Raw genomic sequence first — 25491 nt, 5'->3', positions numbered from 1 at the left:
CCTTGTGATGCGTAAATACTAGCCTAGTCTTCGTTTTTTAAGGAGACACTGTTTCTTCTCTTCCATTTAGACTGTCTTCAGTAATAATAATTATGTGTGTTTTTGTCAGTGCCAGGACTATATTTTCTGTGTCTACCGTTGCTCACTACCTTATTTAATGTATAAATAATCTGCCGAGTGTCTCTGTAATATCTGTTAGTATGTAATTTAGGAGCATGGTCTGCAATTGGAAAAGTTACTGGTATTTTCCTACCCTCTGCGTAGGATGACTGGTTGAGAACGCCTTTGTGTTTGCAGTGCCCTTCGGTATTTTTAATCAGTCTTTCTGTTTAAACTGTGATGGGTTACATGAATTTAATTGTTTCTGTATAATTTATAAAAATCTGTAAAGATAGATTGCCACAGCCAATGTTTTGTTCAGGGCTGGAACCTGGAAGCTCTGAACATCCCTGTTCCTACAGGGAGACAGAGAACTTGGGACTTTTGGGGTTTTGTTCCCCCAAATCTTCCATTCCTTCGTGAAGCACTAACACCTTTAGAAAAAGGACAGGTGGCTTTGAGATTACCTTTGCAGTGGTAAATATAAGCTTTTCTTTTGCCAGACACTGCTGACAATCTCTTTCACAGCTAAAAGGGTTGTTGGTGTGTGTTGTTAAAGGTGTTGGTGAAGTAGTTTGTTGTATGCATTTATAGTCCCTCCTCTTTCTAACTCAAACTTGATGGAAATAATAATATATCTAGAGCATTTTGAATGCAGATATTACTTGTTCCCGTTCTTTACTGCTTGCCTTTGTTTGATACTTCCCTGCTCAGGAGCCCTACTTGTTCAGGCTTGACTGACTAGAACTGAGTTTATCATTCAGTAAAAGCTGAATGTGCTACCTGAAGGGGACTTGCTGTTTTCAGTGGCAAGATGTTTACATTACTAAATCTGTGGGTAAATTTTCTGTGGGTATGCTTTTCTTTGAAGTGTTTTGTAAGTATGTTTATATGGGAAGGACTTGTCTTGAAGCATGTTATGGTATGTATTTAAGACAAGAGAATTTGCTTTTGCATTTTTCCTTCTGGTGCATTAAAAAAAGTTATCACTCTCTAGCAGCCCAGGAGTTTGGCAGAAAATTCAAGTAGTATCTGAAAACAAATAAGAGTAAAATGTTTTGATGCAAAGGTGAAAACAACCCTTTTTCTCCACTCTTTAATAACAGAGTCCATGTTACTGAGGAATGAGGGACAGGCATCTAGAAGCAGCAGGTACCCTGTGTGGGCCGACCTCACGCTGCCTTGCAGAGCTTGCCCGTAACGTGAGGCAATTACTGAGCTCAGATGTTTGTGTGCAAGGTGCCTGGTTCTTGACAGTAAATCACAGCCCTTTCAAACATTGCAAAGCTAAACACGTACCGTTTTATTGCACTCTACAGGGCTCTTGAGTTTTCTGCAGTAATAAAGAGAAGTTGATGTGCCATCTGCGATAAAACAATAGGAACATTATTGAATTTCCTATACCTTTCATATAAATACTAATACAGCTACTTTTGTCTATTTCTTGGTGTTTTGGAATTGTTGAAGAATTGATGGAAGGAAGACATTTCGGGGGAATCTAGGCAGTCTGAAAAAAAGACCAAATCATTACAATCTTCTGAACTAGCCAACATTACTGGGCTGTCAGTGTGGGCCCTTGCACTAGGAAATGCCTGCGGTCAGTATCTTTTTGTGAATGCACAAATGCTGCTAACTACTGGTAAACCGATCACGTCAGTAATAAATGCTGTGTGAAAAGTCCTGTGACATCGCTGCCAGTGCAGTCCTTGTCTGCTTATAATCGTAGGCTGTTGTTCAAATTCTGTTTTTGTTAAATACAGATAGCTTAGGTGAAAAGCCCTACAAGGGGTAAGCATGAAAAGTTTGTGTTTCTGGAAGCTCCCAGGCTGCACAGCTGATGCTCATTTCCTTCCAGGTCTTATTGAGCCTCTTTCTAAATAATTTACCAGTGTGCCATTGCTTGAAGTATTTCTTCTGATTAAATTTAAGACTCTGCTTTATTGTTGTGTAGCTACATAAATTCGTGTGCTGTGGTAGTAAAAAAAACTTCAGCCGTTGTTTCATCTGCAAAATCCTGCGGTTAAACAATATTCGGTCATTTAATTGCAATTCTCAAATGAAAATTATACTGGGGGAAGAGAGTGCAAGATGACAAAGCTGTAGGCTTTGTCTGTCTCTATACAGAATTGTCTGAACAAGCTAAGAGTTCTTGCAGTTCAGTGCAAAGATAATTTAGGTGCTAGTGGAAAAAGTGGAAAGAAAAAAAACCAGCTCTTTAGTATTATCAAGGGGTTTGAGTTTCACTGGGCATGGATGGGGTTAAACCTGAGGGTAATCTGGAAAGCAGGCTCAATTAAGGGGGTAAAAAGGGAGTGGCTTAAGCAGCCAAGAATGAAAGGAGGAGGCAATGAAAGCTAAGAGCACAATGTCCAGCCTCACTGCAGCGGAAAAAACCATCCCTGCGGCTGCTCTTCTGGCGTTTGGGGGATCTGTGGACTGACGGATTTGGGAACGGCTGGCGGAGCTGAGCAAAACTGGGGCTTGCCGGCTGCAGGGCCTGGAGCAAAGGGTTCAGCAGGCAGTGCCAGGAGAGCACCATGAAAAAGGAGAGCCTTTAGCTGAGACAGCACATTATATCACTTTAATTGCCCAGAATAAAATACTTCAAATTTCTACTGGAGATTCTTTGCATGCTCTGTATCTAAAATATTTAGATAAGAAATTGATCGCACTGAAATGGCATTTCTCTGCTTCTGATCTTCATTTGTTACCCTTTGCAGAATACTGCCTGTGCTAGGTGCACCGTAGTGACCAGTAAGAGCACTGCTTTGCTCGTGCTGGCAGTAAGTAGCAAACATTTTCCCTGTTGACGGAATGCAAATTTAGTTTTCTTGGCAGCATTGCATGTTATGCCATTCAAAAGGCAGGAACTTTCCTTAGCTTAAAAGTTGAGAGACTTTGTCTGAAAATAGGAATAATAGACTGTGAATTCAGAGTGCTGCTGCAGTGAGATGGTTTATGGAGATGCAGTAGCTAGTAGTGGGGCTTTTTATGAGCAGAAGTTACTGTTACTTAAGTCCCAGTTTACATCCGTTTATCAGCAGAGCCTAGGACTTGGGTTCTTTGCTGTAACGTTCTGCAGAGCTGCAGCAGAGGGGTTAGTCGAGAGGATGAAGGTGTTACTGAGCTTTCTACTGCTCCTCTGCACAGCATGCTGTTCCTTTTCTTGTGGACTGGTTTGAGACAGCGTGTTTTTCTGCATCCTCTTGGCTGGAGTTCTCTGAACTGGGCTACAGTACTTCTGTATAAAAAGGACCAGTTGCCCTGTGTAAAATGATCATTGTGTGCAGTATTGTACAGAATGCTATGAGATGAGGTCGATCTGTGATTGCGGACTTCATTCTTACAAGGGTGCCAGACTTCTTTTCCCCTGCCATCTCATTAGGCTTCTAGCCTTCCCTAGCCAATAAAGTTTCTTCGTTTCCATTCCTGTCTATATGCCTTTGAGAATGGGGCTGTGTAGCCAAAGGCAGATCTGTCGGTTGAGTGATGCAGAGTTTACATAATTCAGGATGTGGTATGAAGTAGTCTGGAGCATATGCTTATTAAATTTGCATGAAATTATAGAATTTTTTTCTTTTTGTTGGCTATGGCTTTTGACCAGTTTCTTTCTTTAACTCTGAACTGAACAGAAAATTCACAGGACTACTACTTCCTTTCTCTCATCTCTCTCAGTAACTTTGACACTTCTGTTGTGGTTTCTACTAGTCCAAATGAATCCCAGTGGCTCTCCTACACCACGTGCTTTTCACCATACTGTCCTTTATTCTCTGACAAAACTTTCCCAGTCCTGCCACAGGAAGGAACTGCTGTTCATAACTCTTCCTGAGTAGAGGCAAGGTTAACAAAACTATCTCAGAGACACTTACATTCCTCCGTTGCTCATGAAGTGCATTCTTAACACTGGAGGCATGGGACCTTGTCTCAGTGAAAATTAATGTTTTAAGTTTTTTAAAATCTTCCTTTTCCTGAGAGTTTGTGCCACGTGGTGGTGTTTGCACAGCTAGCCATAAGACCACTGAAAAACAGAAGTTTGTGATTCCCTTGGGTATGGTTTGGTAAGGATTCTTTTCCTTTTCTTTTTTTTTTATAATTGTAGCGCACAGCGCCCTGGTCATGGAGGAGGGTTGGTTGAGCCAGATGAAATGGAAACCACTGCTTCCCAGCTTGCAGTCTGAAAGACACTGATGCAAACAAATGGGAGAGTACAAAGAAACAGTAAAACAATAGCACCCAATGTGATAGTCTTAGCGTAACAGAAGCCTGAGTCTAAATGTGCTGGTAGATGTTACAGTGTGGTACAATATAGAAATAAGAAGTAAGTGGTTGTAGGGGACTTTTGAAAGTGCAGTCACCAGGTGGAAGAGAATATACTGAGAGAAATAGGTTTGGAACACACCAGAATACAGAGTTGTAGGTAAATTTGGTTTGCATGTGTGATTACCGAAAGAAATGAAGTTTGGAAGGTGCAAAGGAGAGGAGCAATAGTAGAGCTGGAGGAGATGATATCTAGAGAGTAATTACAAACAACATGTTCTTTGAGCTGAAGCAATATGTAATTGCTGCCAAGCAAAGCTGAGGACTGGAGTGGAACTGTTACCCTTCTAAGCTGCACTGTTAGAGAAAGTAAAGCTTTAGTGATGGTACACAAGAGCTGAGGGCCATGGATGGGTTAGAAGAAAAGGAAAGTTGTGTTCTCTGCTACATTTAAGGTGGACTTTGGTCTGACGTCTTATTTTCATGGGTATGGAGGTTTCAGGGGATGGGGAAAGAGCTCCGGAGACCCTTGTAGCAATTTGAGTATTTGTTGTCCATTGAAGCCAGTTGCAGTGGCACAGTGTTCAGGTGTCAGTTCTTTAAACAAGCCACCTCGCTGCTGAAGGGAGCGGGGGTCCTGATCTTGGAGAGATTTGGAAACGAGCCAGTGAAGGCGCAGAGGTGCGAAGCAGTCTGAGCGGTTCTGAGATCCTACAAAACTGTTTTAGTGGGATCTTGCTTGTGAATAGAGACCTTCACTTCAAGTTGAAGGTCGATTCTTCTATGGAATTTGGGATTTTTTACATCCTCTGTTAAGTAACTTAATGGAGTGTGAGAGGTTTGTACCTCTCTAAGACTTAACCACAGCAAGGTCTGTAATTTGTCATCTGTGCAGTGCCTGTTTCCCCCACTCCCCCTCCTGTCTTTTCAGGCCAGTAGCTCTAGGGCTTCTGTACTTCCCCTTGCAATATCCAACACCAGCAAAACCAAAGAGCTTTAAACTTCACATCCCAAAGAATTTTTTCCCCTTACACCCACTTGCCTAAATTAAAAAAAGTCAATTACAGTATTGATTTTTCTAATTCAAGTTCTATATTGTTGTCTCCCTTTTTCTTCTCTCCACTTTTCCCTTTTTTGCTAAGACACTCATCTTCACTATTTTGATTGTCTAATGGAATTATTTGTGAGTATTTCATTGTAGCTCGACCTGAACGGACGTCCCTGGAGCAAAGGAGAACTATGAGCTATGGAGGGGAATGAAAATCCCAGATAGGGGAAGGACTAGAGAAATCTAGCAGGCAAGATTAAATAAACTTTTAGAAAGCCTTTGAGAGGGGTGGCTTGAAAGCAAAGATTGGTATTTGAGAATGCCTGCATCTGTAGCATCCCTAGTCACTAAGGGTGGTCTGCTAATGTTGGCGTGGACACTGTCACACAGCAACTTTGCTTCTGTTCCTTATGCAGTTCTCTTTTCGGTGCTCCATTACTTACATTAGTGTCATTTTATTAAGAGACAGGCAGTAACATACCTGAACTCATTAGTCTGGCAGATCTAGGGATGTTTTAGGTCTTTCCAGCCATTTAATATGCGTAGTTGTACTCATTTTTTCACTCAGTTCAGAGGTGACATAATCAAGGAGGAGTGACTACAGAAATCTTTTACTGATGTGGGCCTATGGGAACGGAGAAACTCGGTACTAATCCCAGCTAGGCATGCCTGTTCCTTTTATGTGTGGCATTAGTAGAAATGTTTGTTAGTTGAACTATGGCTATATATTATCTTTTCCCCCAAGTTGTTTGTGCCAGGTTGAGACTCCCAGCAGTGTGTGTGTGCCATTGTGCTTAACTATGCAGGTTTTTAAATAAAGGGTTTTCCTAATTTTTTCTAGTCCAGTATCGTAGGTTGTGTGATGCCTCTTGCAGCTTGCATCCACTGGTGAGTGATGGTCTCTTCAGAGACATCTCATACAATGCGGATAGATTGTATTTTTTGTGGCAAGCCTTCAAGGAAACAGAGATGCTTTTCTGATCAAATGAGGCTGCTTCTTTCTCTCTTCTAGTCTGCTTCCCAACAGTTTTCTCTTAATTTCAAAGGAAGTACAGCCAAGATACTTGAAACAGATAATTTAAAGCTTCTACCTTTTTGTGCACGTTTTCTGTTGTTGATGCTGTTGTTTCCCTCATTAGGTATCGCTGGGCTTTGATACAATTTCTGAGGTTTCATTCCTTGCATTGCTTCCTTCTGCCTAATTAATTGTTAAGTTGCCTGCTGCACATCAAAGGTTGAGCATTTCCTAAAGAGTAACTAGTTAAGCATGAAAACTAATTGAACACATGACCTAATTATTGGTCTCTCTGTGAGTCATACTTTTCCTTTATTTCTGTAGGGTTTTTCTTTTAAAACAACAGCAAATACTAATTGCTCCTGCAAAAGAAATACTGTAGAATTCCAAAGGGGAAAATGTAAAATGGAAAAACTTTTACTTGGTCTCCCTATTCTGCAGATGTAGGAACATGGAACAAAAAATGAAGGGGGGGGTAAGACATTGTGACCTTGTTTAACAAAACCAGGTTTTCCTAAGAGGACTAGGTTTGCTGTTTTTTTTATTTCCCAACAGCGTCTTAACTCTGGCAGTTATTTCAGGCTCTGCAAAATTTTGCTGTGTCAATCCTTTGCTGTCTTGTTAAAGATCAACTGTCTTCAGCATAAACCAGCATTTTTTTTCCAGGAAAAAAAAACAGTCTGTCATAGACGAGGGATCAAGAAGTGCAGTTGTCAAAACCAGTTATTCACGTTCTCATTCTATCTGAAAAATTATCATGGTACCATTCTGAGTTTGACTGTTAGCCATGTGCTGTTTCACAAAATACCCCTCTAGAAGAACTGGTAGCTTAGCCATAAAAGCACAAGTTGTAAAAAAGTGGCTTTCATCATTTATCACACGTCTTGTGAATATGGAGGAAATGAGGGCAAATTAAGCAGTATCTGACTTGCTGTTTTCCTTTTGGTAGTTCTCAGTGGTCTGCAACCCAACTGTCCACTCCTCCGCAGCATAGTTTGGCAGGGCAGAACACAGGACCAGGGTCTCAGTTTAAAGCATCAACAAAGATGCATTGTGTTAAAGCTACTCTCTTTTTGTGCTGAAAAATCTGAACTGGGCCACCTATTTTCTTCTGCAGTCGGGGCACTAAGCATCGGGAGGAAGTCACGACGAATGACTGTGGAGATTTTAGTGTCCCAAACCACTGCATGAGTTCCCTGCAGATTCGTAGCCTGAATTGTAGCAGTGTATCTGTAGGCACTGCTGCTGTGACTGCCCTCGCGTGGGATTAGCTATACCACCTGTACATAAAAAAAATCTCCCATAGCAACGATAACTAAAGGATTTGTGAGTAAGTACAAGTGGACAACTCCCTGCTGCAGTTCTGGGGCTCAGTCTAGGTAGAATGCGTGTTTTAATTCCTTTGATAGTGAGAAAAAAATTCTGATAAATCTTTAACACGCTGATGAAAAAATAAAGTGGAAACTGCAAAATTGCAGCAGTAATGTACTTAATACTGATTTCTCTGAGATTCTGGTGGAAAAATGAGGCACATAAAGGAAAAAACAGTTACAGGCATGAACTGATGTGAAGAAGTGTGTTCAGAAGCTGTAAAGACAAGGAAGTGGCATTAAGCTGTTTTGTGAACTGAGCTGTTCATGCATTGCAGATCAGCAGTGATCTGGCATTCTCGAACTTACAAAATCAGTTTAGTGGGAAAATCCTCTGGGTCTTGCCATCGTGCTGAAATCTTCAATCATTGTGGGCGGGAGTGACCTTCAATGAAGGAGACAGGGGAAGGGGGAAGCTATTGCCAAAGTCTAGAAAGATAAGTGTGAACCATGATGAAAAGGACGCTTAACTTGTAAGCAAACAAAATTTCATTCCATTTTATTAGAAAAGCAATGCAGTAATGTGACTGTTTAGGTTAGAGTATCTCTCTGAACAGTGGCAGTCTTCAAAATCACTGACCTGCTCAAGCAGTTGCTGGACGATGATGCCTGCCCCAGTTGTGCTCTCTCAGGGAAGCAGACCTGCGTCTCTGCAGGACAGAGGCTGCAGAACACCCTGCCACTATTTCTGCACGTTTTAAACAGCTCCCCTTAAAAATGCGAAGAGCGACCTGGTAAAATCTCCCAGATGCACATTCAGTAAGGCCTGCTTGGCAAGGAAGCTGCTAAGGGCATAAGGCCACCAAGAACCAGATTCTTATTTTACCTGTCCCCTTCCCCTCCCTTACACACTTTGTCATTTGGGGGAGCAATGGGCCCCCCTTGCCAAGGTGGAATTTCCTGAGAGTGCCTCTAAAATGCCTCTCCTTTACTTTATCACCCAGCATCTGAACTCCTATTAATTTTGAAATTCTCTATTTGGATGCAATCATCCAGTGACCATACTTTCTCTTGCTTTGCTTTCCATAGTCTTCTGACAATAAGATCCATTCACATGTTTTATACTTCCTCTCTGCTTTGGTTTTTATTTTGTCATCACAAGGAGGCCAGAGTTGGCAGGCAAGCAAAGTTTGTGTATTCTAGAGTATTTCCATATCCCCATTGTACTCTTAACGTCAGTTTGTCCTAAGATGCGAAGAAAGACCTGATATGAGAAAGGCCTCTTGAAAGAGATAAGCAGCTCTGCCTGCTCAAATCTGATTAACGTTTTTCTGTAATTACCACCCAGCCTCTGTGTGACCTATTTACAAATACCTTGTCTTTGTCTTCCGCGGGCAGTGGTGAATCCGCGGCGCTGGGAGAGGGGGGAACCTTCTGCAGATCCCCTTGCATCGGCCCTGGCGCTCTTTAGCCAGCGAATACCACTGGGTGTCCCCTGGGCGAGGATGTAGTCGCTGCAAACTTGGACGTGCAAATGGTATTTTATTAGGCAGCTGAAGCTTCTCTCTGAATAGACATCAGAGTTTTGTGCAAAATTTAGAGCATTAACGAAGAAAACTATTTACATTTATATTCCTGCTCATCAAGGCAGAATGAGAAAAGCCTGAAATACTTAACTCCTTTCATACGGATCTTAACAAAGCATAAACCTCTGAATGATTGTTTTTCTTTCGCCTGCCTCATTAAGCTGTTTGTTAATCTGAATATTGCTTCATTAAACAATTACTTTGCAGTCGGAGGAAAACTTGAAATTACCAAGTAATTATTTAATATTGAGAAGATTAACTTCTTGTCCTAGCACGGATACAGGATAGTAGGACCTGCTGTTGAAGATGATGCGCTTTGACCAGAATATAAAGACAACCAGCCTGAGGATTCACCTATGTGCCAGATTATGGTCTGCAGCCTAAACTGGGCATCAAGGAATATCTAAATTTATATTTAAGAAACAAGAAGATGCAGAGCCTGAAACTGTAAAGAGCTCTTAAAATAGAGGTTATAAAGAAGGAATAGCACTAAAATGACACTGTTGCTTAGGAGTTACGTTATTTGACTAAGTAGGTTTTAAATATGTGTCCTGGTGTGTACTCGAAATCCCTTTAGAGCATTTTGTGATGTGACCCATCAAAGCCATCAAATTGTCATCAGTGTGAGGGTAGGGATCTGGCATATGAGAAGCAGATTTAAGTTCTTTTACAAATACCTTTGTTTAAAAATAAACAATTATTTATGCAGCCATTTCAGAATGTTTATTTTATTTGAACAGACAGGGAGAGATTCTTACCATACAGGATAGGCTGGTGGGTAGAATTCCTATAAATCTTGGAGCAAACTTGTAGTGTGTAGCAGCTTGTAATTGCTGAGAAACACACCTGTCTCCTGAATCTATTGTAGCAGATATTCAAGGTTAGTAGTCCTGATTTTTGTCTTCCCTGTCAACATCAGTTCTCATGAACAGACCACTAAAAGATATTTTTTGGAGGTATTATTGAATGCTAAATCCACGCAATGAGGATTAGGTACTTTAGAATTCATTTCACGTTGGACTTAAAAGAAAGGTCAAAGACTCTGCAGAGGAAAGGTAAAGTCACTACACTGCTGACTACAGTCAACCGAATAAATGTTCCACCCGTATAGCTTAGCTCTGCTAATGCATTTTGTCCTAGATATCTAGCAAATTAAGCTGTTTAAGTTTTGGGCTGCTTGTGCATATGTTAGTATGTAGGAGATTGAGGTGGATTTTCAAAATGCAATCAAATACCTACAGAGGACTTGCCTAACACTTGCAAAAGTCTTCCTTGTGGCTTAGTTTAGAATTGAAACTGAAATATCTGTAAGTTATAGTATGTCTTCACTGTAATTCATATTTTTCAAGTTAGCAACAGCTAATAATTTTATCAGAAACACTTTTTTTCATGGTCTGCATTAACCAGGTTAAGCTGTTTCTTGTAACAAATTTCCAGCATACTTCCTTGTACTTAAATGTGCAGTTTCTGATTATCTTTGATTAATCCTCATGAATTTACATCAGGGTGATATCATATGCCCACAACCTAAAATTAGAACATGTAAAAGGTGTATTTTTAAAAAAATTAAAAAGCCTGGAATCTGTGGATACCGTTTAGAATAATTTGTATTTGCATGCATGTGTCTAGCCCAAGAGTTATTGTGGTCATATCAGCTTGGGTTTACAGGCAATTGAATTTATGATTGATTGATAGTAGGTATAAATTGAAATCATTTCTTACATTGCTGAATTGATCTCTTAAGTTATCGCAGGAGCTGTTTACTTCTCTGCTACCTGCATTTTGCAGTCTGACGACCTGCTGCAGCAAAAGCCCGATCTGGCACTCATGTTTGCAAGCGTAAGGAAACGAGCAGAAAAGTTGCATCGGTGCAAATGTTGTAAAACTCCGAAAACTCTCTGTGAGACTGCAGGCTTCCTGCCAAGTTCTGTGCTAGACAGAGTTTGGCAGGCACCTTAGGACAAACTTGTCACACCACTATCCTTTCCAGGCTCTACAGCAAACTGGGAGCAACTACAAGGTCATGTGCTGCCTGTAAAGGATTGCTGTCTTACCAAGATTTTGCTGCCGTTTTCTTTGGGGTGGATGTGGAAAACAGCTGCGCGTGTTTGAGTACGTTGCTTTTGGATAAAATGTCAGGTATCCTTTAGGGAAAAGGATCCAGATTTATTACGAGACATACTTTTTATTGATGTGGTAAGGGTTATTTTAAACAAATGCCTGTAATGAGGTAGTGCAGAACACGTTGCTACAGGAATTCCAAAGATTGAATGTATTTTTGACTGATTTCCTGAGGAAGCCAGGCTTTTAAACCCATGCAGTGCGTGGTTGCATCTTGGACCTACCCTACATCCCAGCAACCTTAACCTGTCATGTGCCATTTTTTAAAAGCGTTAAGAATTCAGAATTTAAACTTGTCCTAAACATTTTGTGAAAATCACTGGATGGAGGTGGGGAACAGACTGCTTGTTGTTACTTTCCTGGTCAGCTAAGGAACAGGCTGCTGTCTGAGCCCAGCTCTTACCAGACATTAACAGCTACGTATGGGGAGGGAAGAGAAAGCACCATTAACACTCAAGCCTTCAGAAAGAGATTGCATCCGACTAGGTGATAGAAAATCCAAAAATGAGCAGCAAAGTTGGGGAAAAATTGGCTTGATTCTAAAGCTCATGAAAGAATTCTTTTCTGTGTGGATTGTTCATTTATTGTGAAATTGTGCAAAAATAAAAGTGTTCTTGTACAGTTCTAGATTTGTCTATTCTTTGATGTATTCCCAAGGTCAGTATAAATTCAGGATCCTAAGTCTTTCTTTGCAGGAAAAAAGATGTGTTTAAGTAAGTATTAAAATTAAATCATGGTAAATCACAGGATTGAGAAATTAATAATGGTTTTGAATGAACCAAAGAACAAAGTATTTTTGCTATGAATGAAGTATGTAGTTTTTCACTAAAACAGCTTCAACGTCAGAAGACTTGGAAGTCGACAAACTCAGTGTCATATAGAGAAAAAGAAAAAAAGTGTGGGAATAACTGCGTCGTGAAAAGTCCATAGTATTGAAGTTAATTGAAACCAACCTAGTGGTAGTGTTGGAAGAGAAAATGAATAAAACATAATTGGTTCTCATTTTACAGGCCACTGTTATATACAGCTTCTGTATCTTTTTCTCTCGGCAGATGAATCTTAGGCCGTTTAATCATCCCTTATGTGAATGCCATTGCACACCTAAAAAAAAATCCCCGGACCTGCACACAGTTTTCAAGATGCAGGTGTCTGCTGGATCTCTACAGTGGCCTGATGGGTTTAGGGCTTCTTCCTGGCTTTCCTATGATTGCAAGCTCTTTACTTGCTTTTATGACGGCTGGTGGGCTGACATTTACACAGAACAGCTCCTTACGCTTCCAAGATCTTCTGTCTGAGTGCTCGTACGTAGTTTAAGGCCAGCTGTTCTCTGTGTAAAATCAGAATGGTGTTTCTTCTTGCACAACATTTAAATGCATCTGTATGGGATATCCTCTTCCATGCTGCCGAAACGCTCGTGCTCGCAGGGTCTGCCTGCTGTAATTCTGAGCAACCCTCTGTCAGCAACAGACTGTCGTATTTCTGCTGACTCCCTTTTCAGGAGTATTTATTAATGTGTTGGATAGTTCAGGCTACAAAAGTGATCCCCTTGGACCTTCACAGCGACTTCCCTCTGTGGACAAAATTAATGATTCCCTGCAGTCACAGCTAGCGTACAGTTCTTACTCTGTGTTTCTCAAACTTTGGGTTGCAGCAAACCAGAGCAAACCTCTAGCTGAGGCTTGGCTGGGCTTAAACATTTCACTTATTTATGTTCCCAACTAGACAGAGGAAATCAGAAGGATGTTTAGGAAATTGAATCCAGTGTTTGCTAGATGTACAGTGTACTATTTCCTAATAGAAATTAACTTACAATTTATGAATATGTATAAATATAGGAATATATTTTTGTGGTCTGTATTCATCACAGTTTTCTTATTTGATGCCAAGATATTCCTGGTGACCCTGACGGGTCATAGTGCCCTGTGCACACTTAGGCAGTTCCGTCGGAGATCGCTTCTGGTTTATCTGATCTTCGGGTAGCTGCCCGAATTCTGTGCATATATGAGCTTGTCTGCTCATTTTGGAGCTTTAGGGTTTTTTTCCTTCTTTCTGCTCAACATCAAAAAGTTCCCTAACAAAAGGACTGGAGGTGATTGCAAAGAATTCCTGAATATTCAGAGAAGAAATCTGATGTGACCTTTAGAGAAATGGAAACAAAGGTGAATTTGAGCATCCAGTCAGGAACAATAAAATTGAAGTTCCATTCCTTATAAGGACAGAAAAGATGGCACGAATCACTGAGCTTCCTTTCTGCTGCATAGAATGTGTTTTAAACCTTTTGAGAAGCTTTCTGAAATTTTTTGACCCTATTTTTTGTTTTCCTGCATGTCATTACAAGATGATTTCATAGAATGCTTTAAAAATAAATAAGTAAACTTATTATAACGCTATTCTCTTCTAATTTATTTAAGCTATTCCTATTGTATTTTAATTTGTTAATGTGCAAGTATAAATGCTGCTGTTCCCCTGCTGCTGCTTTATTAAGTGAGGATTAGTCTTTGAGGAATGTTTTAAACAAAACAGAAGCTTATCTGTGTGGTGTATACTTAAAATGCCCTGTCTTAATTTTGCTCTATTACAAGTAATAGCTATTTTAGTTTTCTCTTTTTTTCCTAAAGTTTTGTTCTTAATGATTTAAAAAAATTATTTGAAATCACTTAACACAGGATTTTCTAGGGCTTTGTAGCCTCAGTGAGTGGAGATCTGAAAGAGGCTTCCTTGCCATGCAAAAACAAATGCACGTTTCATTCTCATTATTTTTCTAAGCTGCGTGAGAGACGATTAGAACGGCAGCGGGTCGTGGTGTTGGGGATCCGGCGCTGGCTGTAACCTGGCGGGCCAGGTCCTGCCTTCGCTGCTGCTGCTGCCCTGGGGAAGACATGTGATCTAGATACACATGGAAGTTATTATCTCTATTTCTGTCAGTGCCACTGCGGGCAATTTTTCTTTCGGCTTATCCGCTATATTTTTATGCCGTCCTTATGAAGGGGTGTTTTGTTTAAAGTCTTTTAATAAGCGCTCAGAAGGGCTGATGGTAACAAAATGTTCCCAACCCATCTACTGCGCTGTGAGATTGGGCTCACGCTGGCTTTTTTTGAGGGTTGTATTGAGCCAGTTTGTTATCCTGCATTACTAAGGGGGTAGTTAACCACTCTGTGATACCCCATACGTCGTAAGTAAAGCCTAGAGCAATGCCGAAAGATTAGAATTCCTTTCTCCTGTACCGTAATTCAGAATCAGACTTTAATATACTGGTCACTTAATTAAAAAGGATTTATTTCAGTTTTTCCTACCGTAGCTATTTTATTCTAGACTGTGAAAGCCACAGGATAAGAAAGCACGAGGATTTTCATTCTGTAGTTTAACTCACGTATATCTCATTCAGTGCTGAGCATCACATGAAACCACTGTAAATGTGCGTTGTTGCTCCTTAATTGATCATTGTTATCTAATAAAAATATAGAAAAGAAAGCAATGGGACATAGATGATGTTTTGATTTTGTCAAAAGTTAAATCGTAGCAACTGTAATAACAATGATACATTGAGGTAGTCTGTGTGGTGACTAGCTCAAAAATAGTAAAAATGAGGAGATAGTCCTCATTTCTCTGCTTTGTTGCTTTTGTAATGGAAATGCAGCTTGACGGAGTTCTTATGCAAGGATGAAAATCAAACCAGAAGCACATGCATATAGATGTGGTACAGGTTTAATTTCTATAGTAATCTCCAGATTTTTCACCGTAATTCTTTTCCCCACACACACCCCCATTCTTTGTTTTGGGCCTTTTAATTTTCTAAATGGTTGTATTGCTCAAAATTTCTATTTTAGCATGTTAAGCTAAAAAAAAAAAACCCTGTAACACCAGTGTTTAAATGAATTATGTTTTGCTTGGAAAGATTAGTGCCATCGTTCTGTCAATGTTCCTTTTCTTTGTTTTGTATGCTTCCAGTGTGTTAAATAGTTCAAAAAAAGTAAAATGTCCGTGATGTTGCTTTGCTGTGTGACACAACAAAGTCATCCAGTCATCTGGCTGTGAAACTGTTTGACATATATATGCCCATTTTATACGTCGAAGCCAGAGTTTGTTCCAGACATTCAGAGGAACACGTTGCATCAAACTGGCAGTTGCCCCATAAAGGATGGAATCTGAATTAACTCAATTTTACCTTTTCACTTTAAGGAAAACTAAATCCAGGATTTTTAGTGTTCATCATTAATAGGTCTTCAAACATCTGAGAAACGTCTCCAGCTATAGGGGTATTTTTATTCTTTGGATATAAGATACCGGTCTGAATTCTCTTGCTGTGAAAATGGTTGTTAACATGCTCTTATGCGTAACTGTTCCTGCACTGCCGCGTATCGCAGCGTGGCCCCACAGTGTGCTGGTGCTGCTGGCAGAGGTTGTGGCCGTCGGATCTACCTGTGGATGCCTTGTACAGTGGCAGTCCTGGGGACTTGCTGGGATTCTCGTGTGTAATGAAGAGGTGGCAGTCGGGAACGCGGAGACTGGAGTGGTGTGTCAGGCCCTGGAGCACTTTACCCTGGATTGGGTAAATTCTTTTGTCTGCTGTAGAAATAATCTGTTTCTGAAGTTACTGTGCTGCTTTATTAGAATGGAGCAGAAGGAAGCAGTGTGGATTTGCTCCCTTCCAGGGCCCGCTTCACACGGGACTGTTGCGATGCCTTTGAGTAAGTGTTCTCAAAATTTTAATAAAGCTGACTACAGAAGCCCTGTAACAATTTTCCTGTCACTTCAGAACCTGCTACTAGGCCTCCTGTCCCCGTTTTTTGCCCTGGTCTTCTCTCCCTCTGTCCTCACAGACCGCGCTAACTAAACTGGCTCGTGGAGCAGCAACGACGCTTTTGAGCAGTGACCTTGACCCCTTGAGCAGTAGCGAGGTGGCTTGTGCTGCGGAGGAGGCTCCCGTACGCGCACAGCCAGGAGAGGCAGAGTGAAACCTGCACATCTTTCGCCCTTGAAACTGCTGGTTTCGTTACTCTTGTTTTTCAGTAACTTATTTCTTTGTAAGGCTTTTTATATTTCTGTTTTTCAAATTTGGGCGTTGTTCCAAAAAACGCTCTCTTGGAATAATTAGATTGCTTTGATTCCATTTAATTAAATCATGTTAAGTAGGCTGTCTGTGTGCATGGCAAAGTCTTAGGTTTAACGTATTTTCTGCATTTGGAAACTGGGATTCAAATCTGATCCAAGTCACAGTGCAGCAGCTGCACGACATCCTGTGATGTCCCATTTACGTGGAGATTCACCTTGAACAGTAGAGTTGCTTTGAAGAATAAACAGCAGAGAGTATAAATCATTATGGGGAAGAACTGGGCTACGTTAGGAAATATTTTTTATAATGATAAGGGAAATGCAGCACTCGCTGCCTTGCAAGGCTTTTGGGTGTCTGCCACAGGAAGGCCTTAACACAGGTTAGAGACCAGTTGTGGGGAGGGATGCAGATGTAATTGATTCTGCACCAGGATAACTGGGATGGGACTAGATTACTTCATAAAATCCAACGCAGCCTTGCTTTCTGAGATTGTACAGGACTAAGCAATGAGATGGCAGCATGCAGAATAGGAAACCTTGCAGTTCATTGTATTGTGCATATCCTGCGTATCAGCTCACAGTTCTATAGTGATCTTTAAAAACTCAAATGCTACAATGGCATTGATGCTATTTGATTGATTTTACTTGTAGCAGTTAACTCTGAAACTATGCTTTTCTTGCTTTGTCTGTGTTATTTTGCATGTGGGATTCTTTGCCACCCAATAGCTGTTTTAAAAAAAAAGTCTTCAGCGAAATAAAGCTTTTGTACTTCATTATAGACTCTGGGTAGGATCATGCATGTGGCTGCTTCTGTAAGGAGATGTAAAAGCTTTAATACAAAATATTGAATGTTGGAGTAATTTCTTCTGTTGATAAATTGGGAACATATCTTTGGAGGATAAATGGAGCAGGAGTGCCAGTGAATCTCTCAAGAAGAGCAGAGCTGTCTTACCAGACCCATTCCTGTTTTGGGGAATCTTTTACCTGACAGTGTGTCTGACAGTAAGGGTGACTTTTGATCCCTCCGAGGAGAGACGGGAGCAAGAGGAGGGCAGGCATGAACAGAAACAGAGCTGTGATTTCATGGAGAGCTTCCTTAGTCCTTACACAGCCGTCCCACACTCTTCACCAGTGTAATTTTACCCCCAGCCACTTCTCTCTCAAGTTGTTTCTCGCTGGTGCCCTGTGACCCCACTCCAAAGAGTCTTGTGGAGCTTAATCTGCGAATTGCTCTCTAACGGGCTTAAATCCTGCTTAACCAAGTTATGTCTGAGAATTTTTTAAGTGTGAGCCTCTGACCTTGTGCAGATGATGCCTTTTCTCCAGTCAGATGAGCACAGTTTTACTCTCTTTACCTTCCTGATAGCGGTACGCACTAGCAGCATCTACCATAGCTCATGTCTCTGTAGCAGCTAGGGAAATCAGTTGAATCGCTACGTTCTTCAACCTGGACTCCCCAAAAGCATTGAACCTCAGCAGTATGAAGTTACTAGGGAAGGCAATTTGGGGATCACGGGCCAATGAGAGTTGTAAAAAATGAAGTAAGAATTTATTTGTATCGAAGTTATGCCCATGAGGTTTAGTGAGGGATCTTAGGGATAAAGGTGAGTGACTTCAGGCTTTTGTTATGCTGAATGGAGGGCAGTATTATAACTTGTAAACAGCAAAGGTTATGAATGGCCAGAGATGCATTTTTCGTACAGTTCATACCTGCTGTGCTAGGTGTTGCTATTTTGGCAATGAATCACATGCATACTGTGGTCTAAGTCTGGTGAAGCCTTTCTGGAACCAGGACTGAGGTCTTAGGCTGCAGGAAAATGAAGTATCAGGACTTGAATTTTATAAAAGATAGGTTTATCCTTGTATTTTTTTGAGGGGGAAAAAAAATTCATCTCCCTGGTGAAAATGCCATAGTGCTGCAGGATGCATCTGTCACCCTGCTGGGCTGATGAGTGCCAACGGTGATGGAAACCTGGCCTGACTTCCAAAACTCTCTTTCTCCCCATTGCTCAATAATGGTTGAGCAACGTCAGCAACTTAAATCACTTATTCTCAAATTGTTACCTTTAGCACTCCACGTTTCTTCCTTTTTATAGGACCTAATCCTGAGGTGAGTTTCGTGAACTCAGCATCTGGTAGGGTTGAGCACACCAGAGTTTGGAAGGCAGATAATGAGTCGGGTTCTGGTTTCTCAAATGACAGCAAAAGCACTTTGTCACAAAATCGCTGAGCTTTGCAGCCCCTGTCCTTTTGAGCATAGCTTGGTGATATCCTCGGAAAGTGGCCTGTAACTTTGACTTTTCCTCATTGTTTGACTTCTGTTTTGGCCCCATTCAAAGTAGAAGAAAAAAACCTGCAATTAGCTGAAGTTTCCAAAGCAGAGCCATTAGTTTAAGCACAAAATCCAAAGAACTGTGGGAATTACTTTATGCAGCCAATACGTACTGGCATTTCCCAGTGGGATAGAAGTTGGTGAACACAGTGAATTGGTTTTTCCCCTCCAGACAGACTCATCTTGGAGAGGCTACTGCTATCACCTGCTAACCCCTCATGAACTGCGTGGGACAGTGCTCGCGCTTTATTGCTGCTGCTTGTTGTGCTTTGTGTTTGAGCCCTGGCGTCGGCCGTGCAGCCCCTTTAGCGGGCTGGGTTAGGGGCTGACTGGCTATTCAGCTGTAACTCTGCTTTATTTGACCACTGACGGGTTTCCCCCGCTGTTTTCCCAGACCTGCCAGTTATGCTGGTAGTGTCAGCCCTGCGCCGCTGGCTCCTTTGGGCCTCGCTCATTCATCCTGAGGAGGGTGGCACAGAGCTGGTGTAGATCCTAGTAAGAGTTTTCAAACAAGGTATAGCCAGAATGTTGCTCTCGTCTTGATTAAGGCAGTGATACAGTTGTGATAGCTCACATCTTTAGAGAATCCCTGTTTTCTCTCTTAAAGATGATTGTTTTGATTTTATCGTGATAGGAAATTTTGGAAATAATTTGGAAGGTGATTCTGAGCAAGTGTGTCAATAAGTGATCAGCATAACTGCTTTAGAGCAAAACAGTCTCGCTTGAACCATGCTTAATGCTGAAATTTAATGTTAAAGTCCACAGCAAAAACATCTAGCTAGTGCACTTGGTATTTAGCCCCAGACTGTTTTCTTTTCCCGTTTCGGGTGCCAGAACTCCTTTCTATTGAAACTTCTCCTATTTCCTGCAAATTTGTCAATACAATGTTTTGTCAATCCAGAAGTTTGTGGCATACTAAAGATTGAAATGTCTTAAAAATTAACATCATAAGTGTATTTTTAAACAAGCATACAGGAAAAAGCTTGGATAAACCAACGAGTGTTTCATAAAAGTGTGGCAATGTTACATAAACAAGCAAAACTTTTAATTTTGCCTGTGTGAGTAGAATAATGAGGGTAGTCTGGATCAGGCCACCACAACGTTATTGCTTTTGACAGGAGCTCTTCAGTGAGACACTGAGGTGATCAGAAAATCAAATTCACACCAGAAAGCCAGCTGACATCACTGTCAGCAATTTCATGCTTGTCCATCATGGCGCTGTGGTCGACAGCTCTAACACTATGATTGCAACACCAGCTGGGAGCAGCAGATACGGCTGAGCATCATCTGCAGGGGAATCGAGGTCTAGATTGTCTTGTCTGATAATTGCATCAGGAAGCAAAGACTCCTTGCCAAACACCAGCAAATATCTGTCATCAACACAGAATAGAAGGCAGGGAAGGCCAGCATGGTCTTCAGGTGCAGTAACAATCTGGAAGTGGTCAATAGCTCATAAAAACAAAGGGAAAACAAAACATAAAGCCTTGTTTTGTGTCTGTGTGATCTCAACAGAAGTTGCTGAGACTACGCCCAGCAGATCTTTCGAGGGTTTTGGCTAGGCTCTCTGTACCTTTTGCACTAACTACTGCTTGAAAGCGTCTGTTTGGACGTGGAAGGGAAGGAATGCAGCACGTTGCCAAGGAAGACAAATGAATAACAACTGAAGGAAACGATGCATCAAAAGGGGAGTGATGCTAAAATGCAAAATGTTCATATGAGAATTAAAACTGTGTTTTAAAAATGCTTCTTCATACTGTGAAAGGAAAGGTAAAATTGTTGAACCAGTGAATCCTCCCGGACCACAGCTCATCGGGGTGTCAGCCGTGCTAAATGTGACGGGACGCTGTAGAGCTGGTCATTGGTAATGTGCTTCTGGTAACGGTGGGAGTGGCAGTCCATGGGTTAGCGAGGTTTTTATGCTGTTTCTCTATATCCTTCTCAAAGACCTTCCGTTTCTGTAGTTCTGTTCTGGAAGGAGACCTTATTTGTTTTTAAGAATTATTAAAAATAGCACCCTGCCCCACAGAGCACCACACAAAACAGTAAGCTCCTTCTCTCCCCCCACAACTAGCGCCCTGTACCCCAATCAGATGAACAAGCCCTGAACATTTCTTGTTACTACTGTACTTACTCTCCTGGTATTTTTTGCATAGCAATGAAAAAAGTCTTGGAAGATATTTTTAGGGGACAAAAAAGAAAAAGACGACACCACCTGATCTAGTTCGTTACTCGGATACCTGTTTCTTGTCATATGCGCATGAATGATGTGTAATAAACTCACACCTGAAATCCTGAGCTGACAGGTAGGACTGAGGCTGGCTGCTTATTTACAGGCTCCCTCCTCTCCTTTTCATTCTTCTCAGCCTTGTGTTTCTCAATGTGCAAGTGATACGTTTACAATTTGGATTAGATCTACAGGCTTTAGTTTTAGAGTGTAAATTCACCTCCATTAATTGCGAGCTGTATTTAATATTAATGCTGAAAGGACGTGAGGAGTGTTCAAATGAGCGTATTCTCCTTTGAAAAAAAGGAGCTGAAAAATTACAAACCACTCTGGTTATAGTGTCTTGTAAAGATGCCAGCAGGCAGAATGTGATTTAAGGTGCACATTTTTGCAAATCAGTGCCTTCATAACAACACTGAAAGGAGAGAGAAAGAGGTGTGGGGGGATCCATGTTAAGATTAATATAGCCTCTTAGCTTTACTTAGTGCGGAAGTTCCCAAAAAGGGTGAGTGTGTCAGATCACTGGTTCCTTCTTAGTATTTTTTTCTCCTTTTGCTTGCTTTTCTTTGTTGTTGTGATCATGTAAATGATGCCATTCTTTGTATCCGTCTTGCCTGTTGGCTTGAGATGCTGAATACTAATTGAGCAGCACGGTATCTGTTTTTCAAGTTTTATAGATAAGCAAACCATTTTTATATTGAAGTGCTTCAGCTTCTTTTACTGTGATATTTTAAGACTTCCTTATCTTTGCCTGTCATAGAAGAAAACCTAAAAAACCCAAACTTCTGAGACCTCGATTTGGTTTATAAACAGGCTTTCAATAACAGATTTTTGAAGAGAGATGTATACAGTTGTCCTGCTCTTAAACTTGGTTCTTTATTTCAATACATCGGCTTTAACTTTTTTAAGCCGTTGTGATTCTGGATTCTCAGTCTCTCTCTGCAGTTCTGGAGAAGAGAGAAACAGGCTTTTGTCTGTTTTGTCTGTCTTTCAAGGGCAGTTGAAAGACTTTTTGGTATTATTTGGCCTTGCTTCAAAAAAATGCACTTTTGAGTATGACAAACTAGCTACTACATAGGCATCTTGAACTCAGCCAAGTAAAAATGTTTTTGAAGTACTGGGGTTTTTTTAGCAGTTTGGTTTTTTCCCCTCAAACATAGAAATGTGCTCTGATTTACGTGCTTGTAGAGCTGTACAGCTAGGAAAGATAACGTAGCGTCTACAGCCAAAGTTGTGATGATACTGAACGTAAAATTTTTCCAAAAGCAAGGGTCGGTTGCCACGGGGTCTCAATCAGTTTTCCCTCATTTACCCAGCTGTGTGACTGTCAGATTCCTGGGACTTTTGTGCACTTTTATCTTGAGAATGGTGTCGTCTTAAAGTGTAAGCTGTTTGAGGTGAGGTTATGAAATACTGTTATAACCCTTCTTTAGAGAGGGGGGTGCAATACAGTCTGGTGTAACCTGGTGCCTGACCTTAACCACTAACAGTTAGTAAGTTAATTTGAAAGTATGTTAGTGTTATGCTAGATTGCTTTGATTTTTTTCCCCACTGTTTTTATCTATTACTGAATGTGGAATAAAATTGTTGTGTACTTGCTGATTGCACATTTATTAATTTTTCTGTAATTCTGTAGGTTTCTGTAGCCTCTTCCAGTATCTGCAGGTAACTAGTCTACTTTTAAAACTGCTGCACACTTAGTCAGCAGTCTTCTCTGTGCCTCTTAGCTGTGAAGAGCAGACAGGAACTATTGAGCCATAGTGTTTGTGGCCTGATGGAACCAGTAGTGGTGATGAGCTGCTGGGATGGAGAGCGCTGCAAGTTCAAAGCGAACTCGTAACTGAAAATGAGTATGCCCATAGTGTACGTGGTACGCTTGCAAGGAGTTGGCCGTGTTTCTTTATGAAGAAAAATTTTTTGCTGTAAAATTTTTCACTGTGTTTGCTGTGGATACATCTCGAAAAGGCAAGACTCCATCTAGGTTTAACATATTTGCAGAGGTGTTGGCCACGTTTCTTTTATAACTGTCTTACTAATAAAAGGGGAACTAACTAGTTGGGGCTTAGGAGGAGGATGAGGCTGCTGCTGTTCTTACGCTGATGCCGTGAAGGATAGCTATCTGAATTTCTCTGCCCTTCAGTCTGGTATTTTCTTTCCTTTTAAGGCTTGAAGCAACAGCTGTGTCCCTTTTCCAGATGGGAGGGAAGGAACATTTTAGAATGAGATTTGAGGTTTACAGAATATCTGATTTATACAATTTTCTGTCTTTAAGAGGGAATTTTGTTCAGTTGGAGATGTACAGGGTATGAGTTTGAGGATTAAGAGAATTATGCAGGGTTATTTTTGACGCTGGCTAATGTTGAAAACGTATTTGACCTTTGTAAGGCGTTTTGAACGTTAATAATCCCCAAGTGAAACAGATCGGAGTTCAGAGATGTGCTAAACTCACGCAAACCTGTGTTGTTACTGTGTGTGCGCGCAATCCCACACACCAGTAGCAGACATATTTTGTTTATTCAACTCTACAGTAAATATTTTGTGTTTTCTTTTTCCAATGTAACCAATTTATATACATGCTTCTGTCTTAACTAGGTGCCTGCATCTTAAATAGATTTGTTTTAACACTTAAAATGATTATGTTACATTTTATGTTACTAGGCTAGGTACAAGCAGAGTCTTGATCCTACGGTGGATGAAGTTAAGAAACTGTGTACATCTCTGCGTCGAAACGCCAAGGAAGAGCGGGTACTTTTCCACTACAATGGACATGGCGTCCCCAGGCCAACAGTAAATGGGGAGATCTGGGTCTTCAATAAGGTGCGTCTTTGCGAGGCAGTGCTTGAACAGCTGAATCTTTTTTTTACTGCTGTGTAAATTATTGAAGTGTTCCGTTAGAGAACAACGGGGTTTGCAGGGTTTAAAATGTGTTCACAGGTATTTGTTTGGCTCCCTGCTGACAGCTGTTACTTTCTTAGTGTTCTTGAAGTTCTGTGAGACCAAATAGGTTGTCCCTCACCTCCCGACGGGGCAGGAGGGTCTTCTCTCAGGTGTACTAAAGCTCATTTGCAAAACACTGGAAAGCCAGTTCCACTCGCTTCATCTCTTTTCAAAGGTAGCACCCCAGCTCTGTCATGTCTGGGCAAACACTGAGGCTCCCCGATCGACTTGGCTTTGCTGCCTTATGTCACTGACTGATTGTCAAGTTCTTACCACGAAGTTTATGCTTAAAATGACTAACTACTAACTCTGAACAGCCATTGTTCAAACTACCTAGAGATACTGCATGAGGACAATAAACCGTATGGCTAGCTCTGCTTCCAGAGCACAGAGTACTGAAGAGCCTCCAAGTACAATATAAGAGGTATCTTTTATTTTTTTAAAGCCTTTTGTTGCTCCTGCTTAGCCGTGGTTTGTAGCCATGGTTTGTACAGCTGTGTATATCACACGCAACACCCTTTCAGCGAGTCCAAGTGTGACCTAAATGTACTTTGCTTTCCCTTTAGTTAAGCTATTTACTGTCTATTAAGGGTAACTGATTTAGAATGGAGTCTTAGGAAATTTGGAGATACTGAGTGTAGCTGAAAAATACATTCAGCTGACGTAGGACTTGCATTCATTATTATAGATATGCTCCTATTTTATTTTGAGCTTCTTTTCTCATACTTTACATGTATTATTTTTATAATTGAATGACCACTCACTGGTAATTTGAAAGAGCAGGGTAGAAGGGAGGGGGAGAAAGTGCAAGAGGGCATCAATTCATTCTGGTGCATCTATATTGGAGACTTGATTAGTATTCAGACTAATAAACAATTGGTCTGAATACTAATTCATTTTGAAGCTGAATTTGGTGTTTAAGAACAAATAGGAGTGACTTTCTTCTTACTTAACAGCCAGTGGGTAATAAATAAGCCAGAAAGAACACAGGGCAGAATGTGTTACACAAGGAAGAGGAGGAAATTACTGTTCAATGAAGTTGTGTGTTGTGCCAAATGCTTTATTAAGAGCTTACTGGGTATTTGTCAGTTTGCCTGCAGTATCAGCTGGGGTAATGTGGTGTGGATGCCACTGGTGATTAGGAGCTGAGGTCTCCCTGCTTTATCTTACAGCCAGTGGAAAAAAATTGATTGTCATAGAGGTTGATGGGGAAAGTTGAGACTTAGTAATTTTTGCAGCATGCTAACAAATATTGACTGTTTTGGAAAGAAAGAATCAGGAGTAGAACATTTCTTTTAAGCAAAGGATTAAATTTAAGGAAATACTGCGGGGCAGGGGGGAGGAATCGGCATGTTTAGAAATCAGTCCTGAGGAATTCAGGCTCAGATCTAAGCTGAGGACCTAATGAGGCTCAGTATTAATAGCAGTCTTGAATTGAAATAGTAGAGGTACTGAAATTTGACTGTGCTGACATTTTAAAATTAGATTTAAAATGCTCATGCATGCACTT

General features: G+C 40.9%; 1 protein-coding gene across 2 annotated transcripts in view; it reads left to right on the top strand.

Annotated features, from left to right (window-relative positions):
• RPTOR (regulatory associated protein of MTOR complex 1) overlaps window positions 1–25491 on the top strand; it is a gene marked incomplete at its 5' end in the record, with an annotated part of 156046 nt that overhangs the window by 18615 nt on the left and 111940 nt on the right. For both annotated transcript variants that reach the window (XM_082008349.1, XM_082008348.1), the window contains one exon: window positions 23703–23861. In XM_082008349.1, coding sequence (XP_081864475.1) covers window positions 23703–23861 — 159 coding nt within the window. The remainder of the gene's footprint in view (window positions 1–23702; window positions 23862–25491) is intronic.

The sequence above is a fragment of the Phaethon aethereus genome (assembly GCF_964289735.1).
Source record: "Phaethon aethereus genome assembly, chromosome: 18".
In the NCBI taxonomy this organism is placed as follows: domain Eukaryota; kingdom Metazoa; phylum Chordata; class Aves; order Phaethontiformes; family Phaethontidae; genus Phaethon; species Phaethon aethereus.
Note: the sequence above shows the minus strand (reverse complement) of the source record. Positions and strands in the feature narration are given on the sequence as shown.